The sequence below is a fragment of the Convolutriloba macropyga genome, chromosome 4, assembly GCF_964194025.1.
Source record: "Convolutriloba macropyga chromosome 4, txConMacr16.3, whole genome shotgun sequence".
NCBI classification, from domain to species: domain Eukaryota; kingdom Metazoa; phylum Xenacoelomorpha; order Acoela; family Convolutidae; genus Convolutriloba; species Convolutriloba macropyga.
Window position 1 is genome coordinate 5156366 of NC_134471.1, and position 22261 is coordinate 5178626.

Here is a 22261-nt window from a genome sequence, read left to right on the forward strand (position 1 = left end):
AGGTTGCCAGACTTAGTGAACTAGAAACCTTAACACAGACTCCTCATCTCAAAAAGAGCGCTAGTTGCAATTAGGCGCCATATGAAAGTCTTCTTGAATTGAAACTTTGCCGTTTTTTATAGATTTAACTCGATAATTATACAAAATGCATTTTTTTCAATATTTGGAGAATTCCACTCAACAATTGGTTTAACTCGCAAAGACTTGGAACACTTGGTCGGTTTGACGGGCGTGCCACAAAATCAGGGAGAGGTTCGATAATATCATGTACTCTTAGAATCAGAGACTTTTTGGGTTTCATTTTGATGCTGCCTTTTTTCAAAACATTTTGCTTTTGTTCTTTTAATGCTAATTACTGCCAATTTTTTTTATCTACGGCTCCGTTAATGACAGCTGCAGTTTATGTAAATTTGATGCCGAATGTAGATACAGTTTGTTTTCAGAGAACCAAAGGGTTTTTATGGCTTTGAGGAAGAGTTTTAGTAAATATTAAATGAACTCTTGTCTTTTGCCTTCAATTGTTAATTTTTTGGCAATCTTCACTTTTAAGTTTGACCACACGAAGATCTAAATGTCTTCCTCAAGAGTGCAAGGGAACGTTTTCTATTCATTCGGTTGTTACCTAATGTCTCTTATGTTATTAATAGCCGCACAGCGATAGCTGAGGCTATTATTGGCCTTCTCTTGGTTTTTTTTTTATTTCGTCGTCATGATTTTTGTTACGACCATATGACGTCACAGCCATTTTTTGTTCATTCGTTCATGCAATTTCAACTGAATTGCATATGTGACGTCATTTTTCGCTCTTAGTGGAGCGAGTTTTTTTTTGTTCATGCGCGTGATTAAATTTTTGGTCACACTTGACTTACCTCACTCTCAAAAATGACTTCCTCACATTGAAATTGACTTTTATTTACTTTAATTCAAAGAGATAAGGTCAAATGGGTGTGTATCACTCTAAATGAAGGTTATTTGAGATCAGCTAATAGAGGCAGCAATAACTTATACAGATTTTTAATCAAAATATAACAGATCAGCCTTCAATGAAAAGACGAATTTTTTTGGTCTGTCTTTTTTACTGTTTTTTTAGACTGCCGATCTACGAATCTATTGCGGCTATTTTCTGGCAATCTGCCAGCTATGTTTGAATTTATTTATTTTAAGGAAATTTCTCTGATTTTTTGAACTTGTCAATTTTTTATATTATTTTAGTCAACATTTTGCTTATTCTCAGTAAGTACAGGTCAACCTTTCCTCCTTATAGAATAAAAACTAATTATGTGGCCGATTGTTTTAACAGAGGGATTTCTTGCTTTTGGTACTACAAGTTTTTATACAAAATTTTCCTGATTTTTGTGCATATTTGCCCATTTTTGCTGTTGTTTGTGTTTCTTTTGTAAATTTTCACATTATTTAACAGTCTAACTGAAAAAAAAACTCTACAACACTTGAAACTGAGCATAAATCTTGTTTTCATAACATATGGTTTGAAGGGCTGCGACACAGTTCTCTTGCAGAAATTGGTAGTCTTTTTTATTTTTTCCCTTTATTTGTTGTTAATTTTTGTTGTCGTATGCCAAATATTGTGTAATTAAAGGTCTCAATGGCCAATTATAGATAAACAATTGAACTTAAATAACTGCTATCGGTAAATAACTAATGACTGTTTGGACTTTCGAATTAACTTTCTGCAAAAAAAGACTAATAGTATTCTTCAACTTATCCCTTGTTGTTCTGGTTTGCGTTTTTTCGTATTTAACAATGTTGTATCATTTTCGTAAATTAGCCTCATTATTTAGAGCTCTTTTTAATGTTTTGATGAATCAAACAATAATTTTTCTGTTGTTTAAACTTTTTAAATTATGTCTTCAGGGCTTAGACAATTTGTTTCAGGAGAACTTAGTGAACTTAGATACTTTTCAGTTTTTGTGGTTCTTTTTGTTGTCATTTTGTGATAGTCAATTTAAAAAAACGTTCTGATGATTATTGGAGACGCAAGTGAAGATGTTATATTCTCGCGGTTAATATCTTATAAGTTGAATGGCTTCAAAACTGTGGTTTCGTAAAGTTGTTTTTGAAACTTATTAGTTCAGCTTGTATTTAATGTTAATTTATAGTTTTTTGATTTGGTCTCAATAATAACAATCGCAATTAGTTTTCAGAGTAGTTGCAAGACAAACTGTCTACTCTTTTAGTCAAAAGCTTTTGTCGGCTATCAATTTTGAAAATATTTGTTTTTAATAAAAAAAAAGATAGATTTTTGAGATCTGCCAATTTTTTTTCTGTTAAGTTGTAGCTAAGCATCTCCATATACACTTTACATCATTTATCTTTTGAAATACAATTTGCTCTTCATAACGGTTTTACCTCAAATGGTCTTTCTTCTTGGAAAAATCAGTTTTCATAAAATCAATTTTCGTGATTTTTGCAAATTTGCCCCTTTGTTGTTGGTTTTTGTTTTCTTTTCACAGTATCACAATAATGGGCGTCATATGACTTAAAAAGGTTGTCACCTGCAAAAATTATAAACGAAGATTTTTATTGTTTTTAGTGATCAACTTAATATTTAATTGATTGGGGGGACATCGTTTTCGTGCACAATTTTTCGTGCAAATTTTGCCTGTATTTGTCGTTCATTTTGTAGTCGTATGACTTATCCTGGATAATGAAAGGCCTCAGTTACTCTCTATTGAGGTATGAAAAACTCTCTCAATGATTTCTTTTGATGCGTAATGTTTCTAATCAGTTCGTATTTAATACTTTTTTTAAAGCAATGTTTTAATAAACTTTTGCCGCTTTTGCTCATTTCTAGTCGACTGGTTGCCAAGTCGCATTGACGAAAAGTCCCAAATTTTGTTCCAAAAAGTACCGCATAATCTTCTTAGTATAAATTTTATCTGATGCCCTTTTGATATGATTATTAGTGGTTTTCAAAAAATGGACAAGGAGTTTTGGTCGTAATTAATATTTGTAGCTATTTGATTTTTATTGCCGTCTTTTCTGGTAGTCACATTATGGTAGCCACAGGTCTCATAGACCGACCCTCTAGAGTTGATTGTTTTGTTCTATTAGTAGTTTGTTGAACGATATGTTGATATCTTAATTTTTTTTATCTCTTCCTCATTTGGTAGACAATTAAGTGAAAAATGTAGATGAGCGGGGATCGGAACTTAATGTGCTAACGCACATTACCGAGCCTCCTTGTTACATTTAAGTTTAAAAGCAAGTCATTTCGAGTGAGGTCAGTCACGCACGTACAATCATTTTTTAGGAAGTGCGCAAGAAGCCCTAACTATTTTCAAACTGAAGTATGTAAAAAAGGTAAAATTTTAGCGAAAATTATGGCTACAGAATGAAAATCAAAGTATGAAGTTTTCCTTCTTTTATTCTTAATAGTTTAATACTATGTGGCTTCGAAAAATTTGAGAAAAATTTTGCCATAGATTCTGAATGGACTTGAACTGAAATGCTGCAAATGACCAATGCTTTAAAAGAAATCGCCAAACGATCTTCGTGAGCTATTATCATGTAGAGACAATATTTAGCAACCCCTGAATACTTTATACGGTCATGCGAAATTTTAAGCAATGCTTTTAAGTGCTCTAAGTGGTATTCGCCTAATGTCCACAATACTTGGGCTCAAAATTTATGCCTAATGGGAACAGAAATCGGTTTTGCCAAAACAAGCGCGTAATACCCAACCCTAGTCCTCTTGATTTTTCGTCCCGATTTATGTTTCGTTGCTATCGAAATTATACTTCTAGCTTTACATCAAAAAACATCAAAATTTCTGAAAAAGTAACACCACGCACGAAACAACGCAACTTCTGTGAATTGCAAAAGAAACAGAAAACAGCAAGATAGATGCGCCCAGTTTAGCTGTAGTCAGCCGTTGTTTGGCTCCAGTTGTTGGATAGCTGCGCTAAGTTAATCTGGGCCACAATTTACCTTCAGTTGAACTTTCAATATTTTTGGAAAAATAAATGTTTATTTAGAGAGGATGTGATTATGACAATAAGGACTGTTGTCCTCAACCACTGACCTCAATATCCTCCCTGTGTTTGTAGAGGTCACATTCTAGGATACTCTTCATGCTGAATTGGTCACTCTCATAGTCCAGTTCCGTTGAATGGCTTCAAAACTGTGGTTTCGTAAAGTTGTTTTTGAAACTTATTAGTTCAGCTTGTATTTAATGTTAATTTATAGTTTTTTGATTTAGTCTCAATAATAACAATCGCAATTAGTTTTCAGAGTAGTTGCAAGACAAACTGTCTACTCTTTTAGTCAAAAGCTTTTGTCGGCTATCAATTTTGAAAATATTTGTTTTTAATAAAAAAAAGATAGATTTTTGAGATCTGCCAATTTTTTTTTCTGTTAAGTTGGAGCTAAGCATCTCCATATACATTTTACATCATTTATCTTTTGAAATACAATTTGCTCTTCATAACGGTTTTACCTCAAATGGTCTTTCTTCTTGGAACAATCAGTTTTCATAAAATCAATTTTCGTGATTTTTGCAAATTTGCCCCTTTGTTGTTGGTTTTTGTTTTCTTTTCACAGTATCACAATAATGGGCGTCATATGACTTAAAAAGGTTGTCACCTGCAAAAATTATAAACGAAGATTTTTATTGTTTTTAGTGATCAATTTAATATTTAATTGATTGGGGGGACATCGTTTTCGTGCACAATTTTTAGTGCAAATTTTGCCTGTATTTGTCGTTCATTTTGTAGTCGTATGACTTATCCTGGATAATGAAAGGCCTCAGTTACTCTCTATTGAAGTATAAAAAACTCTCTCAATGATTTCTTTTGATGCGTAATGTTTCTAATCAGTTCGAATTTAATACTTTTTTTTAAAGCAATGTTTTAATAAACTTTTGCCGCTTTTGCTCATTTCTAGTCGACTGGTTGCCAAGTCGCATTGACGAAAAGTCCCAAATTTTGTTCCAAAAAGTACCGCATAATCTTCTTAGTATAAATTTTATCTGATGCCCTTTTGATATGATTATTAGTGGTTTTCAAAAAATGGACAAGGAGTTTTGGTCGTAATTAATATTTGTAGCTATTTGATTTTTATTGCCGTCTTTTCTGGTAGTCACATTATGGTAGCCACAGGTCTCATAGACCGACCCTCTAGAGTTGATTGTTTTGTTCTATTAGTAGTTTGTTGAACGATATGTTGATATCTTATTTTTTTTTATCTCTTCCTCATTTGGTAGACAATTAAGTGAAAAATGTAGATGAGCGGGGATCGGAACTTAATGTGCTAACGCACATTACCGAGCCTCCTTGTTACATTTAAGTTTAAAAGCAAGTCATTTCGAGTGAGGTCAGTCACGCACGTACAATCATTTTTTAGGAAGTGCGCAAGAAGCCCTAACTATTTTCAAACTGAAGTATGTAAAAAAGGTAAAATTTTAGCGAAAATTATGGCTACAGAATGAAAATCAAAGTATGAAGTTTTCCTTCTTTTATTCTTAATAGTTTAATACTATGTGGCTTCGAAAAATTTGAGAAAAATTTTGCCATAGATTCTGAATGGACTTGAACTGAAATGCTGCAAATGACCAATGCTTTAAAAGAAATCGCCAAACGATCTTCGTGAGCTATTATCATGTAGAGACAATATTTAGCAACCCCTGAATACTTTATACGGTCATGCGAAATTTTAAGCAATGCTTTTAAGTGCTCTAAGTGGTATTCGCCTAATGTCCACAATACTTGGGCTCAAAATTTATGCCTAATGGGAACAGAAATCGGTTTTGCCAAAACAAGCGCGTAATACCCAACCCTAGTCCTCTTGATTTTTCGTCCCGATTTATGTTTCGTTGCTATCGAAATTATACTTCAAGCTTTACATCAAAAAACATCAAAATTTCTGAAAAAGTAGCACCACGCACGAAACAACGCAACTTCTGTGAATTGTAAAAGAAACAGAAAACAGCAAAATAGATGCGCCCAGTTTAGCTGTAGTCAGCCGTTGTTTGGCTCCAGTTGTTGGATAGCTGCGCTAAGTTAATCTGGGCCACGATTTAACCTCAGTTGAACTTTCAATATTTTTGGAAAAATAATTGTTTATTTCGAGAGGATGTGATTATGACAATAAGGAATGTTGTCCACATCGCCTGATTGACTGACCTCAATATCCTCCCTGTGTTTGTAGAGATCACATTCTAGGATACTTTTCATGCTGAATTGATCACTTTCATAGTCCAGTTCCCTCCCCACCAGCTCTGAGATCCTATCCCAGTGACGCCTCTGCATAGCCTAAAACGCACAAAAAATGCTCTTAAATAACTAAATAACAATTGTGAGTAGTAACGTATACACCATGGAAGATCGGGGGGGGGGGGGGGGGGGGGGTTGTCATCCCATGTAAGAGATAGGGTTGTCCTGAGGACAACCCTACCTTTTGCATTGGGAAGGACAACCCAACCCGATACATGCGCTATGACAACCCAACCTTTTGCATGGGATAGGACAACCCAACCTTTTACATGCAGGGACAACATAACTTTTACATGTAACAGCCGAATTATTATGCAAACATTTTACCCCTTTATTGAGGGAGACTTGACAAAGGGATTAAGGGGATTGGGTTATTGTCTAGAAATTATCATTTCTGAAATAGTGCGCGATGACAACAATTGCTACGGTGGATTTGGATAGGATTCATGAGATATGCAAGAAAGTGAAAAAAGAATATTCGCAATACGGTGAAAGATTTTTGTATTTTTTAGCAACTTGCTTGTATTTGGATCCTGACCTCGATTTGGAAATTGCATTGAAAATGAGACCGTATGGTGGATTGATTGGAATTGACAATTCTTCGTTAGACGTTTATTTCAAAAATTTTAAAATTTTAAGACTACATGCAATTCTTCATGACGCTTGTGGTTTTGTTTATGAGTACAGTGAAAAGGGACCCGGTTATTCATACGTTTTACCCTGTCCAGTCACAAATGAATATGTGGGTCATGTGACTGGTATTGCTTTTTGTTTTTACTTAAAGACTTTCAAAAACCGTTTATTCAATCGATTGGAATGTTGACTGCAAGAGTGGTTGTTCTTGACTTTGAAGGCTTTCGAAGCAAAAAATCTGATTTTATTGTGAAAGAGCTAGCCATAACTTGCAATAACTACACGGATACAATTTCATTCTCACCTCCGCACTCATTCAATTCTCTTACTTTGAGTGAACAAAAATCTTATCAGTGGGTTTCAAAATATCTTCATGGTTTGGATTGGGAAAAGGGAGATTACCCATATTGCTATTTAAAACAAATTCTTCAAAGTGTAGTGCTTCGATTTCCTCTATCAGATTTTTATGCAAAGGGTGTAGAGAAAACTTATACGTTGCAAAAATTGCTTCAGAGAAAAGTTACAAACCTTGAGGATTTGTTATGCCCCAAAATTGAACATTTGAGTTTCTATCGGGAGACCCCAATTTGTGACTTGCATTCAACAACTTGCCCAAAACGACAGAAAAACAAACATTGTGCGAGGAAAAAGGCCCAATTGTTCTACTACTGGCTGATCCATGAACAACCGTCGATTAGAAAAGACAGCACCGTCTGTACTCCAAGTGAATTTGTCTCCAAATTTGATCGTTTACAGTTGCTTAACGGCTGAAAATCAATTGACTGTTACACTAGTCAAGGAGGAAAAAACTGACAGTCGGGGACAAACTGTATTGAGGAAACAGCAAGTTGTTTGCACAGGAGCCGAAATAGAATCCTTCAAAAAATATCTTTCACTCTTAGAATATTTTCAACTGTATCATGTCTATGAAAGAGAAAATGCAAAGAATGTATCTAACCCCTTTACCTATGCCCAAGCGGTCAATTCCAGTGCAATTGCCTCTGAACGATGACAATCTGCCTAAGAAAATTAAGCAGCTTGTAGAACAAGGATGTGTGGATTCAGTTACGTATTACGGGATGGAGTATGGCATGAAAGCAAGCTACACAGTTGTTTACAAAAAAGAGGGCAAAAACTCTCATTATACAACTTATGAATTTTTTATACTAGACTACCAATGTTCATGTTGATTTTTAAATTTAATTATTTTGTTTGAATTCATTTTTGAAAAAACGTTTTCTCCATGAGTTCAACTGCGGATCAGTTAGATTCGGGAGGTGGCATAACCGATTTGGTTTTTGATGAGAATCAACAGGAAAGGAGATCTTGGAGATTTTGCAATTCAAGAGTACCACGATCAGAAGTTGTTTATTTCACTCAAATTTTCATTATAGTTTTTCTTATTGCAGTATCTCTCATCAAGTTGGTATTTTTTCAATTGGATTGTGAGGAGTCAACATTTTGGTTTTCGCTCCTCTCTTGCACAGTCGGCTACGCACTTCCAAACCCAAAGCTATGAATAAAATTATTTCAACGAGCGATCGACTCTTTATGGCAGTGTCTGGTCCATCTTGCTGTGGAAAAACTGAGCTGATTTTCAAAATGTTACTTCAAAACACTTTTTCACCAAAATTTCAATCCATTTTTTATTTCTATCAGCATGAACAACCAAAATTTGAGTCCTTAGAGAGAAAATTGAATATACAGTTTAAAAAATTTACAAGTTTTGAAATTATCTCAGAGTTAGAAGACTGTCTTCTTATTTTTGATGATTCATGCGAAGAAATTTTTAACGATAAAGAGTTTTCAAAACTTGCGACTGCAGGTCGTCACAAAAAAATAAGTGTTATTTACGTTAAGCACAATTTATTCCAACAAAGCAAGTGGTCGAGAACAATCGACTTGAATACAACACACATTATTTTATTCAAATCACCACGTGACGTTCAACAAATTGGTTTAATTGGTCGACAGCTCAACAACACACAATTTCTTAAAGAAAGCTACGAGCTAGCTACCAAACAGCCTTTTGGTCATTTATTAATTGATTTAGACCCAAAGACGTCGGACGTTTTGCGATATTGCTCAAACATTGTGCCTCCAGGACCATCAATTTTCTACTTACCGTCTGCGAAAGCTGTGATAACAAATCTAACAAATGAAACAGAGAGAACTATGTATGCTGCGGCAAATGCTTCAGTCAAGCGACATCAACTTAAAAAAACTGATAAAGACAGCTTCTAAAAACTTTATTCGATTTCTCTGCGAGTGTTTTCTCAACGTAGTCAACGGTAATGTTGAAATTAATAAAAAACTAATCGAAAATCACGAAAAATCATTTCGAAAAATATTATCCAAACAAACAGGTTTGAGAGAAAAGAAAAGAATTCTTGGCAGAGAATCAGAACTGTTAAAAGCCGTTGGTCTTTCCTGTTACTTCTACTTGATGAAATCATAATGCATACAGAAGAGTTCATTTTAATTCCAAAACGAATGTTTATAACAAAGCAACCCCAAAAGAGCGAAATTATTGAAAACCCACAATATAAAAACAAAGCTATTCAGTTATCACTTATGCAACGAAACAAGCTAAGGGAAGATATAGGAAAAACGGACAGAGTGATCCAAACAGATCCAACAAATATTGAACGAGATGTAGCTAAAGCAGATAGAGTGGTCCAAACAGATCCAACAATTTTTAACGAGGAAGAAAAAATGGAGGCTTCTAGTGATGATAGTGAAATGGATCCAATTGTTACAAAAAAGCCTACAGTTGAATCATTTGAGTCGATTATGAAAAACGTTAAATTAAAAGAAGCTCACAAAGTCAAACGTGCAGAAATAGTACTTGATTTTATTATCCAATCAAACCAAATCACTATTGGGGAAGAGAGCCAACTAATTTACATTGACAATAAACCCACGGATGTACAAGTTTCATATTTTTTGTATGATTTGCAACAACCAACCAAGAAAATTGATCAAGAGGCATATTCAAGAATCTTGTTAGTTCTTCGACTTGAGCCTGATCTCGTCTCAAACACTTACGCCAAGCAAATATTGGAAAGCTATGAGAGCGAACAAGATCTTTTCCCAACGCAACAAAGTCCGCAAACAGGACGCGGTACTTCAAAACGAACCACAACAGAAAAAGAGAAAACAAACGAAACGACAAAGCACAAAAAGGCCAATCAGAAAAAGTGGTCTCGTTTCGTCTTCTGAGAGAAAAACATTAGAACAACTGTACTCGAGAGGTCCTGCATCGTTTGGAAGCTCAAAGCGATTACAAAAACACAGCAAAATGTCATTAGCAAAAGTCAAGTCTTATTTAGATACCAAGCCGTCCTTCACAAAATACCGCTCGCATCGAATGCAATTTCCCAGACTAAAAGTGATTGTGAAAGATATCAATGAAATTTGGTCATTGGATTTAGCATATGTTGACAACCTTGCAAAATACAATCGCGATGTAAAGTACCTTTTGGTAGCAGTTGATTGTCTGTCACGGTACCTTAGAGCAGAGCCAATGAAGACAAAATATGCAACAGAAGCAGCTAATGCATTCAAAAAAATGATCAAACATAAACAACCCGAGAAAGTATGGGTTGATGATGGAACAGAATTTCTCGGAGCTTTCAAAAGACTGTGCAACTCACGAGCAATTCATTTGTATAGCACTTTTAGTGAAAAAAGTCTGTTTTTGCCGAACGGAATATTCGTTCACTGAAAAATATCATTCATAAGTACCTTGAAGAAAAATGGACATATTCGTACATTGACAAATTAGAAGACTTTGTGAAAACAATAAATTCACGTGTTAATCGGATAACTAAGCTCGCACCAAACAAAGTTACAAAAAAAGACGTACCACGGCTTGTGTCCTTGAGCGCTGAAACAACTGTTTCCCAAAAACCTAGTTTCTTTGTTGGAGATTTTGTCAGAATTGTCAAAAAAGACAAAGCTTTCAGAAAAGGCTACGAACAATCGTTTACTGACGAAGTTTTTGAGATAACAGATATTCCGACATTATTTCCGCCATCATATTCCCTCATTGATGCAAACAAAGAACAAATAGAAGGAAAATTTTATCAATCAGAATTGCAGCTTGTTCGTGTAAAGGAAAATGAGTAGAAATCGTTTTGACGATGAGTTCACTGTGCATGTTATTTCATCCGCTTCTATGCAAATATTTGGGTCAAACACTCTGGCCTCTTTTCGCAATTTTTTCAATGATGAAATTCAACTCTCTGGTGACTGGAGGGTGGCTCTTAGTGAAATAATTTTTCCGACAAAAATTGAGCACGTCGTGAATGGAGATTTAATAGCATACAGTCTTAAGGGATACGAAGACTCGCAAAAAATTTCGTCTGATGCTAGTGTCATTTCTCGGCCTTACAATGGAGAAAAACTGTCCTTCATGACTGGTAATTTTGACAATATTAATCAACTTCTGGGTACTATCAAGCGAACAGTTGGATTACCCAATTTTTCGTTTCGAGAAATCAAGAGTACTGGAAAATACGAAACAATTTTTGGTAAATATGAAGGAATCACTTTTCCTAGTGAGGAAATACCTAGCATTGTGGGCTTTACCGGAATTCCAGATGGACGCGGTGTACATATTGGATACAAAATGGATTCAGTTACATCAAATAGATTAATGAAGAGTGATGAGACAAAAGCATACTTTGGAGAATTTCCTGCTGATCTTTGCGCGGGAAAGCACCTAATATTCATTTACACAAACATTATTGAGTATCAGTATGTGGGTGACGCAAAAGCTCCGTTATTGCGTGTCATTGATTCAAAACAACGTCTGAAAAACGGTAGCGTGTGCGAACTTGAACCAACACATCGAATTGTTTTTTCAAATTTAGACTAAAAAATACTGTAATCAAACACTATACAATCAATTTCAATTGAGCTTCGCATTGAAACAGGACAATTGGTTCCTTTTTCGGGAACAGGTAAAGTTATTTTAACTTTACAATTCAAGAAGTTTTCTGACTAGTATGAATTCCTATTATGCTAATCAGGTAACATCATTGCCGCACTTCTCCGGACACTATAGACAAAGGGGAAGTGGGTTTGGGGCTTTAGCAGCGGGAATTGGACGCGTTGCTTTACCATTGGCTCGACGTTTTATTTTACCGGCTGCAAAACGTATCGGGAGAGAGCTTTTAAAACAGGGTGTTCCCGAACTTGTAGATGTAGTCTCAAAGAAAAAGTCACCAAAACAAGCCTTGAAAAACACAGTCTCAAACACTATCAAAAAACAAACAGGTGGACGAGCGCGACAACAACGACCAAGGAAACAAATTGGAAGCCGTTCAAACACGTTAACAAAATAGCGTAAAACCTCGTTCATTTCAAAGTCAAGAGCTCCAAAAAGAAGTCGATCAGATTTTTTTGCAAAGGTGAAAGATGATCGCTAATTTATTACCATCCGAGGCAACTCACAGTTCCCTCGATCTGTTCGAGAAACCATCCCTCTTAGTAACATTTGATGGAAGTTTTTGTCAAAAACTGGGCCCGGTGTATAGCCCCAATGGTCCAATGTTGGAATTTGAAGTTGCTGGCGATAGAAACAACTTTATTGATTTACAAAAAATATTCCTCGAAGTCAAATGTAAAATTGTTCAGTCGTCCGAAGCAAATTTAAAATATGACGGTACATCTGCTGCAGATGTGACTAAAACTGACGCTCCCTACTTTTGCAATAATGTGCTGCATTCACTGTTCTCTGACTGCACAGTGTCAGCCAACGGACTAAAAATATCGAATGCAAATGGAAATTATGCTCACAAAAGTTTTATTGAGACTGAGTTTTCACACAACAAAGACGCAAAAAACACTTGGTTAGCTTGTCAAGGTTACTCGTATGAGGAAAATCCGGGAGCCTTATCAACTACTGAAGTAAATAGAAGAAAAGCTTTAGTCAGACAGTCAAATGAATGCACGTTTTACGGAAAGGTTGCAGTCGACTTTTTCACATGTGACAGGCATCTAATGAGTGGTGTAACTCTTCGGATTGCTTTTCGAAGATCAGTTGATGACTTTGTTATTATGTCAGATGATGCCGCTAAGCATTATAAAGTGAAAATTGTCGAGGCAAATTTGTATGTGCGCAAGATGACTTTGAACGATGACGTCGTGTCGTCCATTGAAAAAACCTTGCTTTCCAGCCCGGCTTCCTATCCGTACCTTGAAACTCTAACAAAAACATTTTTGGCTTCTACTGGTCTGCACAGTTGGAAACAAGAAGACATATTTGCCAGGGAACCAATCCGAAGACTAGCTTTATGTCTGAACACAAACGAAGCTTTTCTCGGTAACAACAGACAGAATCCATTTCATTTCCGAAAATTTGATTTGGAACAGATTTATATCTATCGAAATGGAATGCCAGTCGCTGATAGTCCAATATCAACAAATGATGACAAACGGCTTTACTTCAATACAATATCAGACTTAGCCTATATTGACAATGGTCATGGCATAAGTTTGACGGACTACCCGAACCATTTTATTATGGTTTTTGACTTGACCAGTACTCAACAAGCTTCTCACGATTTTATTCATCCCGAGCTAACAAATTGCTCAATTTCGATCGAGCTGAAATTTTCGGCTGCCTTGCCCAACAATATTGAAATATTCATTGTTGGCGAAAAAGCTAGCACAATTTTTGTGGATTCTGCTCGCCGGGTTTCCAAAAATCACATTTTAACCAACTAATGGATGAAGATGACATCAATGACCCAATTCAAAAATGTAGAAAACTGAAATACAAATTTTGTGGTGTATTCGCTGCCAACAACTTTCCCCAAAAATTCCCCAAAAACAGTTTTCTCATCGTAAATGCTTCGCCCTAGAACAACCCTGGTACACACTGGCTTCTTCTATGTAATCGAAACAAAAAAGTTATTTTTGCGGACCCCTTGGGACAATCAATTATTGCCTATAGAGACTTATATCGCAGACTCTCCTACACTAATGCACAAATATGTCAATTTCTCGAACATCAACCAATTCAGAGTCAAAACTCAGAACTGTGTGGACTTTTTTGTATTTATATTGCGCATGTTATATTTAGTAAAAGACAAATTGTAAAAATTAATGATGTTCAATTGCTTCGCTTTGCACTTCATATGATGTTTTAATATCTATTGAATAAATTTTTTTTTTCAAAATTTTATTTTTTCTTCAAATACAAGACGAACAAATAATAACTCAGAATCAATATCTAATTTTCCATAACCACTCACAAATATGTCCATAACTTTACAAAAAGCACCAGAATGAGGACCACTTAAAATGTTTTCAACTCGTTTTAAAGTTTCTGTACAAATTTGATCAGTTTGAGTTTGTTCATGGCCGGTTTCTGCTGAGATGGTATTGTGGATTGTTTTCTGTGTGATTCCTGTAGTTTTTGTGGCCGTCGTTTTTGTCGTCGTCAACATCTTTGCTGTGTTTGAAATTGGAAGACGCTTGTGAACCGTTGCTGGGTCAATTTTTTCTCCTGTTTTGTCATTGAAGTCAACGGCTAACTTCAACTTTGTAAATACTTCTCCATTCGTTTCCAGTTTTGAAGAATTTGAAAATAGGTGTTTGAAAGTTGTGAAAAGACAGGGGACAGCAAAAGATTTGTTTTGCTTTGTACAGCCAATATCAGTTGAACTATCAATCAAAAGGTGAAAATGGTTAGTTGCTATTTGGCAAAACTCAGACTCAAATTGAGGACAAACCGCATAATTATTCAAACTCGTAATGTCTGTTGGCTTTTGATCAACAATTTTGAATCTAAATTGTTTCTGAAATTGTTTGAAATAACTTGGAGAACGTTCATACATTGCTTCCACCATCCTTGCTCTTGAGCTTAGGCCTTTTATTTGGTGGTGGTTTTGTTGAACAGTCTTTTGATGATTTTTCTTCTGATTCAAGTATCTTCTCTGCCGTATTGACCAAACTCCCAAATTCTTGCAGAGTTAACGAAATTCTCTGTTCAAACTCGTATTCTTCTGCTGCTTTTTTAAACAGTTTCAGAAACACATACGTTCCTGTCTTTTCATAAGTTTTCAGCGTTGCCCTTATTAAACGCTTATCAGTTTTGGAAATATCAAAATAACAATCTCCAAATTCTGTATCTTTAGTGGAAGTGAAAGGCATAGTGTGCAACTTGTTTTTATCACTTTCAGGTACTCTAATGTGTAAAGATTCCAACTAATGGCGGCGGCAAGTTGGGATTAAACCAGTGTAGTCATTTTGTCTCATTAAATCCAGCTGACATGTGAATACAGAGTCAAGTACGCCTATGGCGTACTTGATTCTGTCTCTTGCATTCACATTGGATTGCATAATTAATTTCAGATGTGACCTTAGATAAGGTTTCCCTACTGAAATGGTTGGTGGTACCACAAAAACTGAAACAGATGTGACCCTAGGTGTGACGACCACAGGTTGAATTTAGCGTGAACGTGCAGAAAATTCAAAACAGATGTTAACCTAGATAAGAATTGAAACCAATATAATTCAACTGGTTATAACGTTATAACACATGAAAATTAAAAACAAATGTGACCCTAGGTGTGACGACCACAGGTTGAATTTAGCGTGAACGTGCAGAAAATTCAAAACAGATGTTAACCTAGATAAGAATTGAAACCAATATAATTCAACTGGTTATAACGTTATAACACATGAAAATTAAAAACAGATGTCACCCTAGGTGTGACGTGAATAAAACGTTGAATTTAGTGGGAATGCACAGTATTAGTAATTCAAAACAGTTGTTAACCTAGATAAGAAATGCAATGCAAAGTTAACTTGGTTTCTACGTTATATTAATTAGAAATTAAAAACAAATGTGATCCTAGATAAGCGTTGTGTTAAAAACGTATTTGCACCACTAAAATTATTGCGTTCATTTCCTTTGGTTCTTCTTGCTAAACAGTCAATCTCTACTTGAAACCTTTTGGTTCCTCTTGCTAAACAATTTCACTCTCTACTTGAAACTAGTGTTATATTTTGATCGTTATAATGTCTGTAAAAATTCTTTCTGAATCTGCAATTTCCCGAGAACGAACTCTTGTTTATCAGACTTTGTACGAAAACTTTGTCGTCTTGATTCAACAGAAAAAAATTGGCGATGTTTGGACAGTATACCAGCATTGTCTAATTCCAAAACTCTTTATCAATGCAATTGCAGCTCTACCTAACAAAACGGAGCCTTCAGAGAGCAGCATTATTACTTCGGGTGGGTTATTGTCTCCCAAAACTACGCCTGCTTTCGAAAATCACGATGTTGATACCTTGACAGACGAAGTGCGGAGGATATTCTATCGCTACGATTGTGAGTGTGTTCCACTTTGTGAAAATCAACTCGGAGTTTATCGAGCATGCGACGAATTAGCAGATATGTGGGGACTCAAGTCTGCGCCCGATTCTCCCACCAGTCTCACAAGTGTGCCAGTGACGCCTGCAGTGGACCCTAGTCCTACAGTTACACCGACTCCTAGCCCATCCCTGTTTGCGGAAATCAGTAAAAGTTATCAAGAAAAGTTTTGCAACGGAAATCAAGATTTCGACTTGAACATTTTATCCGGGACAAGCTTTCATACCCCACAGCAATCGAATTCAGCCCTATTTGAAACGCCGGAAAGCGGTGAGACACCGCAAGTTTGTGCTGCTCCTAAAAATTGAAGACCAGAAAGCAACCTGATGGATATATTTGATATTTAAAACTAAAACTATAAATATATGCGTGCTTTAGATTGCTCAATAATTGTGTATATGACATTCATTCAATTGTGTATCTGACATTTATTCAATTGTGTTGATTGCCTTTGTACATTTTTTGATATAGATTTAATTCACAATAAAGATCTTCAACCTTTTCATAAGGAATTGAACAAGTTCAAACATGTCCCAAAAGAACACTGCACTTTGAGGAAATTGTATTTGGTTGAGCAAGGTCATTAAACAAATAGGTTTAATTAGGTGCTTCAACAAATAGGTGCTTCAATTAGGTTTGCAGTGAAAAGCTCTTGTTTGGAGGAAAAATTTGCAAAAAAAAACTTTGAATATTAAGAGCGAATCTAAAATTCAACAAAAAGTGGTTAACAACTGAAATTGTAATTCTGGTGGTTTTGTGGTAAAACAAGGAGCTTTTACCAGCATTGAAATTCCAGTGAGATTGGTCCAGTGTTTTTTCTTTTACTGTTTTCACTAAACAAAAGTTTAAAACTTTCAAACTTGTGTTCTTTGCATAAATATTTTGACCGTTTTTCTTGAAATCAAAAAAACTTTTTTTTTTGCTTTATATCAGCTGAAACTCATGATCATCCAAAACGAGAGTGACTTAGCGATGATTCCAATGAGTAGTGTGCTATTGATCGCTGTAACAGGTACCATATTTCTATCAAAAACAGTCTTTTTTTCAACAATTTTTAAAAAAATAACAAAATATTTTTTTGTAATGATCCGAAAGCAATGAAAAATTTATCTCAAATAAACGGGGATAGGCTCATACGATGGACAATTGTCAAAGATTGCCCGCTATCAAAGATCTCAGAAGTTCCAGGTTAAAAAAGTTACTGCAACATAGTTTTTTTTGCATTTTTTCTTTTGTTATTTTAGTTAATCCCTCTTAATCCCTAAAAGTGAAAAAATGCCATTTTTTAACATGAAGGAGACGTTTTTACCCTAACTAAACAGAAGTTTTTCTGTAATGGGAACCTGTTAGAGAGCTGATGAAGTAACATACGTATAACGTTTTTCTTTATTCTTGGAGAAAAAGCCTAATCCCCTTAATCCTTTTGATCAAAAAAATTGAAAAATTTAAAAAAAAGTGATGTTTTCTTTCAATTGGTTACACAAAAGTTTCATATAGGAACACTCTATCAACAAAGAGGTCCTCCTGTGCTTCTCAGTCGTATTTGCCAACACATGAACCCCTGGTAAAGTCCTTTATTTAGAGGTTAAAGACTTCTGAAAAAACTCGGCTTTCGATGCAGTTTCAACTGATGTTTCATGATAGCCTTGGTGACTCCAGGACTTGTTTTCTTGTATGATATACCTTAATATAGACCCTTAGTGTAGATGCCTTTATATGCTCCTTAGCATGCAAGCTTCCGCGACATGTAACAAGAACTTTATCAATTTCGAAATTTTCAACTTTTACTAAAGTTATTTTTAATTGTATATTAAAACAATTAAAATGGAAGGTACATTCAATCTGCATGCTTTTTAAACCATTTTTTTGGTTGTTTAACTTCTGTCTCTGCTTTGACTGAGTGATAGTCATTTTTAAGTTTGAATTTGATTTTTGGCGCGCTTTCAAGTTTACTTCAATTTGATTGGCTAATTTCAAATTCAAATTTGCGCGCGCAAACTTTCAAACTTTGCACAGCATAACAGTGAGCTAAGATTGAAATCAGCCATATTTGAAAACTCTTGCATTGAGAAACCGTTTGTTCAAAATTATCTTGAAAATGCCAGAAAAGTGTAACTTTTGTGACAACGTTTACAGCAACATTTGTAACCGTGCTCGTCATGAACGCACTGTTCATGCTGACGAGAAAGGTATACCCGTATACCGCTGTTCAATTTGTCCAGTTACTCGCCGTCAATTATCTGAAATTCAAAGTCACCTCTCTGACTGCCACGGCAGATATACAAATCTTTGTCATTATTGTAATCTTGCTTTCAACGACAAAAACTCGTTTAACGAACACATCAGATAACAACACGTGTTACCTGTTCTTGACAACTCGAGAGTTGTCAATCCAATTGTTCATCAACAGGGACAACAACAACAACAACAACAACAACAACAACAACAACAACAAGAAGAACAACAGCAACAACAACAACAACAACAACAACAACAACAACAACAACAACAACGAGGTACCCTCACAGAGTCAGCCTTTAGAAAGAGTCTCCAGTCTTATCGTATTGTAGATAGTAACAACAATGTTGGCCTTCTCGATTTCATGACTGCTCAGAGAGATGAAATCAGTGACATTATAGAACAAAAAACATTGAACGAAGGTCCACAAAAAGTTCAATTCAGTGCGAAACTATCACTTCATAAAGAAGCGCGCGACAACGGAGAAGCATCAGATATTGATATCTACGCCAATTCTGAAATGACACCTGTTCATCATCGATTGTCTAACGAAACGTTTTTTCACATGGTGGAAAAGATGCTTACTGTCCTCTTCGTGTTCGCATCTAATGGAAGTGGTTGGATTCTTCAAAAAATTCTGTGGGTAGATTTAAAATTCGCTAAATTTTCGCCAATACGTGGTTCATCTTTTATTGAACTGCCCCTCTGTCTTCGCAATCAACGGTATTTACTGAATATACGCAACCATGATGATTTCGAATGTTTCAACCACTGCTACACCGCATGGTACCACGAACTGCACGGACCAAACTTAGCTGACCCTTCCCGAGACATCAGAACACAATTGACTAACCCGGCTACATATAGGAAACCTGAGGCTACCAAACCCCGTGGTGAGTTTTCTATGCCCATGGGCTTTCACGATATACATCAGTTCGAATGACGTGCAGGTCAATGTATTTCAATTTTCAAAAGGAGACCTCCTTCCTATGTACGTTTCTAATAATAGAAACATCGAACCAACGATGGATCTTCTACACCTGTTTAACGAAGATGTACATCATTATGTTCTTATCAATAACCTCATTAAACTGGTATGCACTGTGAAAGAAAAACAGTTCACAAACAGCTTGAGTCTATGCAGGAACTGTTTCGCTTTTTCCCACTCTGAAGAGCAACGTCAAGTTCACGATGATGCATGTCGAAACCATGCACCAGCAACAATAAAGATGCCCGGCGATGATAAAAATTCTTTCCGGTTCAAAAATTTTAAGGCCCGATGGTTTGCTCCATTTACTATTTACTTCGACTTTGAGTCGTTCCTAATGCCAGTCTCATCTTGTCCAGCTAATCCGGACGCGTCTTCAACTGAAGTTATCGAACAACACATACCCTCCGGCTTTGCTCTAACTTTGATTGAGAACGGTTTTTCAACACCAAAAGAATTCGTTATCGACAGCTCCGAAAACTGCATGACAAATTTCATTAAAAAACTACATGAGATGGCGCGAGAAGTATACTATTCAAAGAGACGCTTTCCGATATATTTGGGACAACAAGTACCAAATCGAAGTAGTATAGTTGACTGTTGGATATGTGAAGAACCTTTCGGACCCGAAGATACAAAAGTGTTGGACCATTGCCACCACCGCGGGGATTTCCTCGGTTTTGCACATGAAAAGTGCAACTGGATAAGACGCACAATCAATTTCACTCCCGTAATTGGTCACAACATCGCTAACTACGACCTTCACCACGTATGCTTGGCACTTCGAGAAATTGAGCCATCAACAACAATAAACGTCATCCCATCTACAGATGAGAAGTATATATCGATGACGTTCGGTGTCCTAATCAAAACAGTCACGGGGAGAGATGGAAAAGTCAGAAAAATTTACGAATATTTACGTTTCATCGATTCTTTCAAGTTTTTAACTACATCCCTTGAAAAGTTAGTTGCTAACCTACCCACTTCGGCTTTCGCATTTTTCGATTCAATGTTCGATAGCGATCAGTCAGTTGATGCTCTAAGTTCGATTAAAGAGAAAGGAATATACCCCTATTCGTACATGACTGACCGTTCAAAGTTCGCAGAAACAGAACTTCCCCCACTCGAAAAGTGGAAAAACAGCTTAGACAATGGAAAATTGCAAATTACAGAGGAACTACAAAAAGCAAAAACTGTTTTCGAGACTTTCCAATGTCGTAACCTTGAAGACTACCATAACTTATATCTGAAGTGCGATACACTTTTGCTTGCGTGCGTGTTTGAAGAATTTCGGAGACTGTGTATGAACACCTATGGACTGGACTGTGCACATCACTACAGTGCCTCAAACCTCGCTGGTGATGCATTTCTCAAAATTTGCCGGGCCAATATTCAATTGTTGACAAATCGAGAACATCTGGAAATTGTTGAAAATATGATTAGAGGAGGTCTCGCCTCGGTGTACGATGAACGTTACTTCAAGGCGAACAACAAGTACATGGAGAATTATAACAGTGCGCTCGAGTCTACTTTTGGTTTCTTGGTAGATGCTAACAACCTGTATGGTGGCATCATGAAAACAGAACATCTACCCGTTGGTGACTTTTTGCTGGTGGAAGTCCCACTCGAGCAGGTACTCAATACACCGACTGATTCTCCCATAGGTTACATCCTTGAAGTAGATTTGACGTACCCAAACAATATACGAGACCTCCATCGTGATTTCCCTCTCGCGCCAACAAAGGAAATAGTACCCGATGAGTGGTTGAGCACTTACCAGAGAGAGTTGAAGTTCAATGTCAACATGCCGCGGTCATCTGTCCCCAAGTTACTACAAACCGTTACGGACAAAAAGCGGTACACGCTCCATTACCGGAATCTTCAACTTTATGTACAACTCGGTCTGGTTGTTGACAGAGTACATCGCGTGCTCCAATTTTCACAAGAAAACTGGATGGAGCCATATATCAGATTAAACACGGAAAAAAGACAGACCGCGCGGAATAAATTCGAAGAAAATTTGTTCAAACTTATGAACAATAGCGCTTATGGTAAAACCTGTGAGTCAAAAAGAAGGAGATTGAAACTTACCTTAGCGCAGAATGCAGATCAAGTGCTCCAGAATGTCTCACGCTTTACCTTCAAGACATTCAAAATTTTCGGCGAAAATTTAGCTGCTATCACGCACGACCCAAAGAGAATCTTTTGGGATAAGCCAACAATTGTTGGCGCGACAATTCTAGAATTAGCTAAATTTCAAATGTATAGGTTTCACTATAATATAATGAAGCCGCATTTTGATTGTCGCCTGCTATATTCTGACACAGACAGTCTTTTATAAAATATTCGATCTGACGATTTCTACAAGGAATTAGCAGCAAAACCCAATATTTTGTCGGAGTTTGATTTTTCAAATTACCCCAAGGAGCATCAACTTTTCAACAACAACAACAAACTCGTCGTTCTCAAATACAAAGATGAATTCGCCGGAAAACTCATCGACGAGTTTGTTTCGCTGAAGCCGAAGTTATTTTCCATAACTTCAACAGGTAAAACAGATTTATGTTCATTTATAACTTTGGTGTTATTATGGTTAGTCATTATCACACATACATCACACTAAACTTTAAGAGAAGCAAGCAAGCATTTCTTTGAAAAACTTTCTGAGGACAAATTGATAAAACTTCTCGCAACTTTTTTGTATTTAGATTCCCGAAAAATCTCTGCAAAAGGTGTTACCAGAGCTGCCAGGGAACAATTAACCCACCAGAAATACAAAGA

At 36.1% G+C, this 22261-nt stretch overlaps 1 protein-coding gene across 1 annotated transcript in view; it reads right to left on the minus strand.

The window, feature by feature from the left end:
- LOC142337957 (dynein axonemal heavy chain 5-like) overlaps positions 1 to 22261 on the minus strand; it is a 428573-nt gene that overhangs the window by 188846 nt on the left and 217466 nt on the right. The window contains exon 29 of the mRNA XM_075387590.1: positions 6141 to 6269. Coding sequence (XP_075243705.1) covers positions 6141 to 6269 — 129 coding nt within the window. The remainder of the gene's footprint in view (positions 1 to 6140; positions 6270 to 22261) is intronic.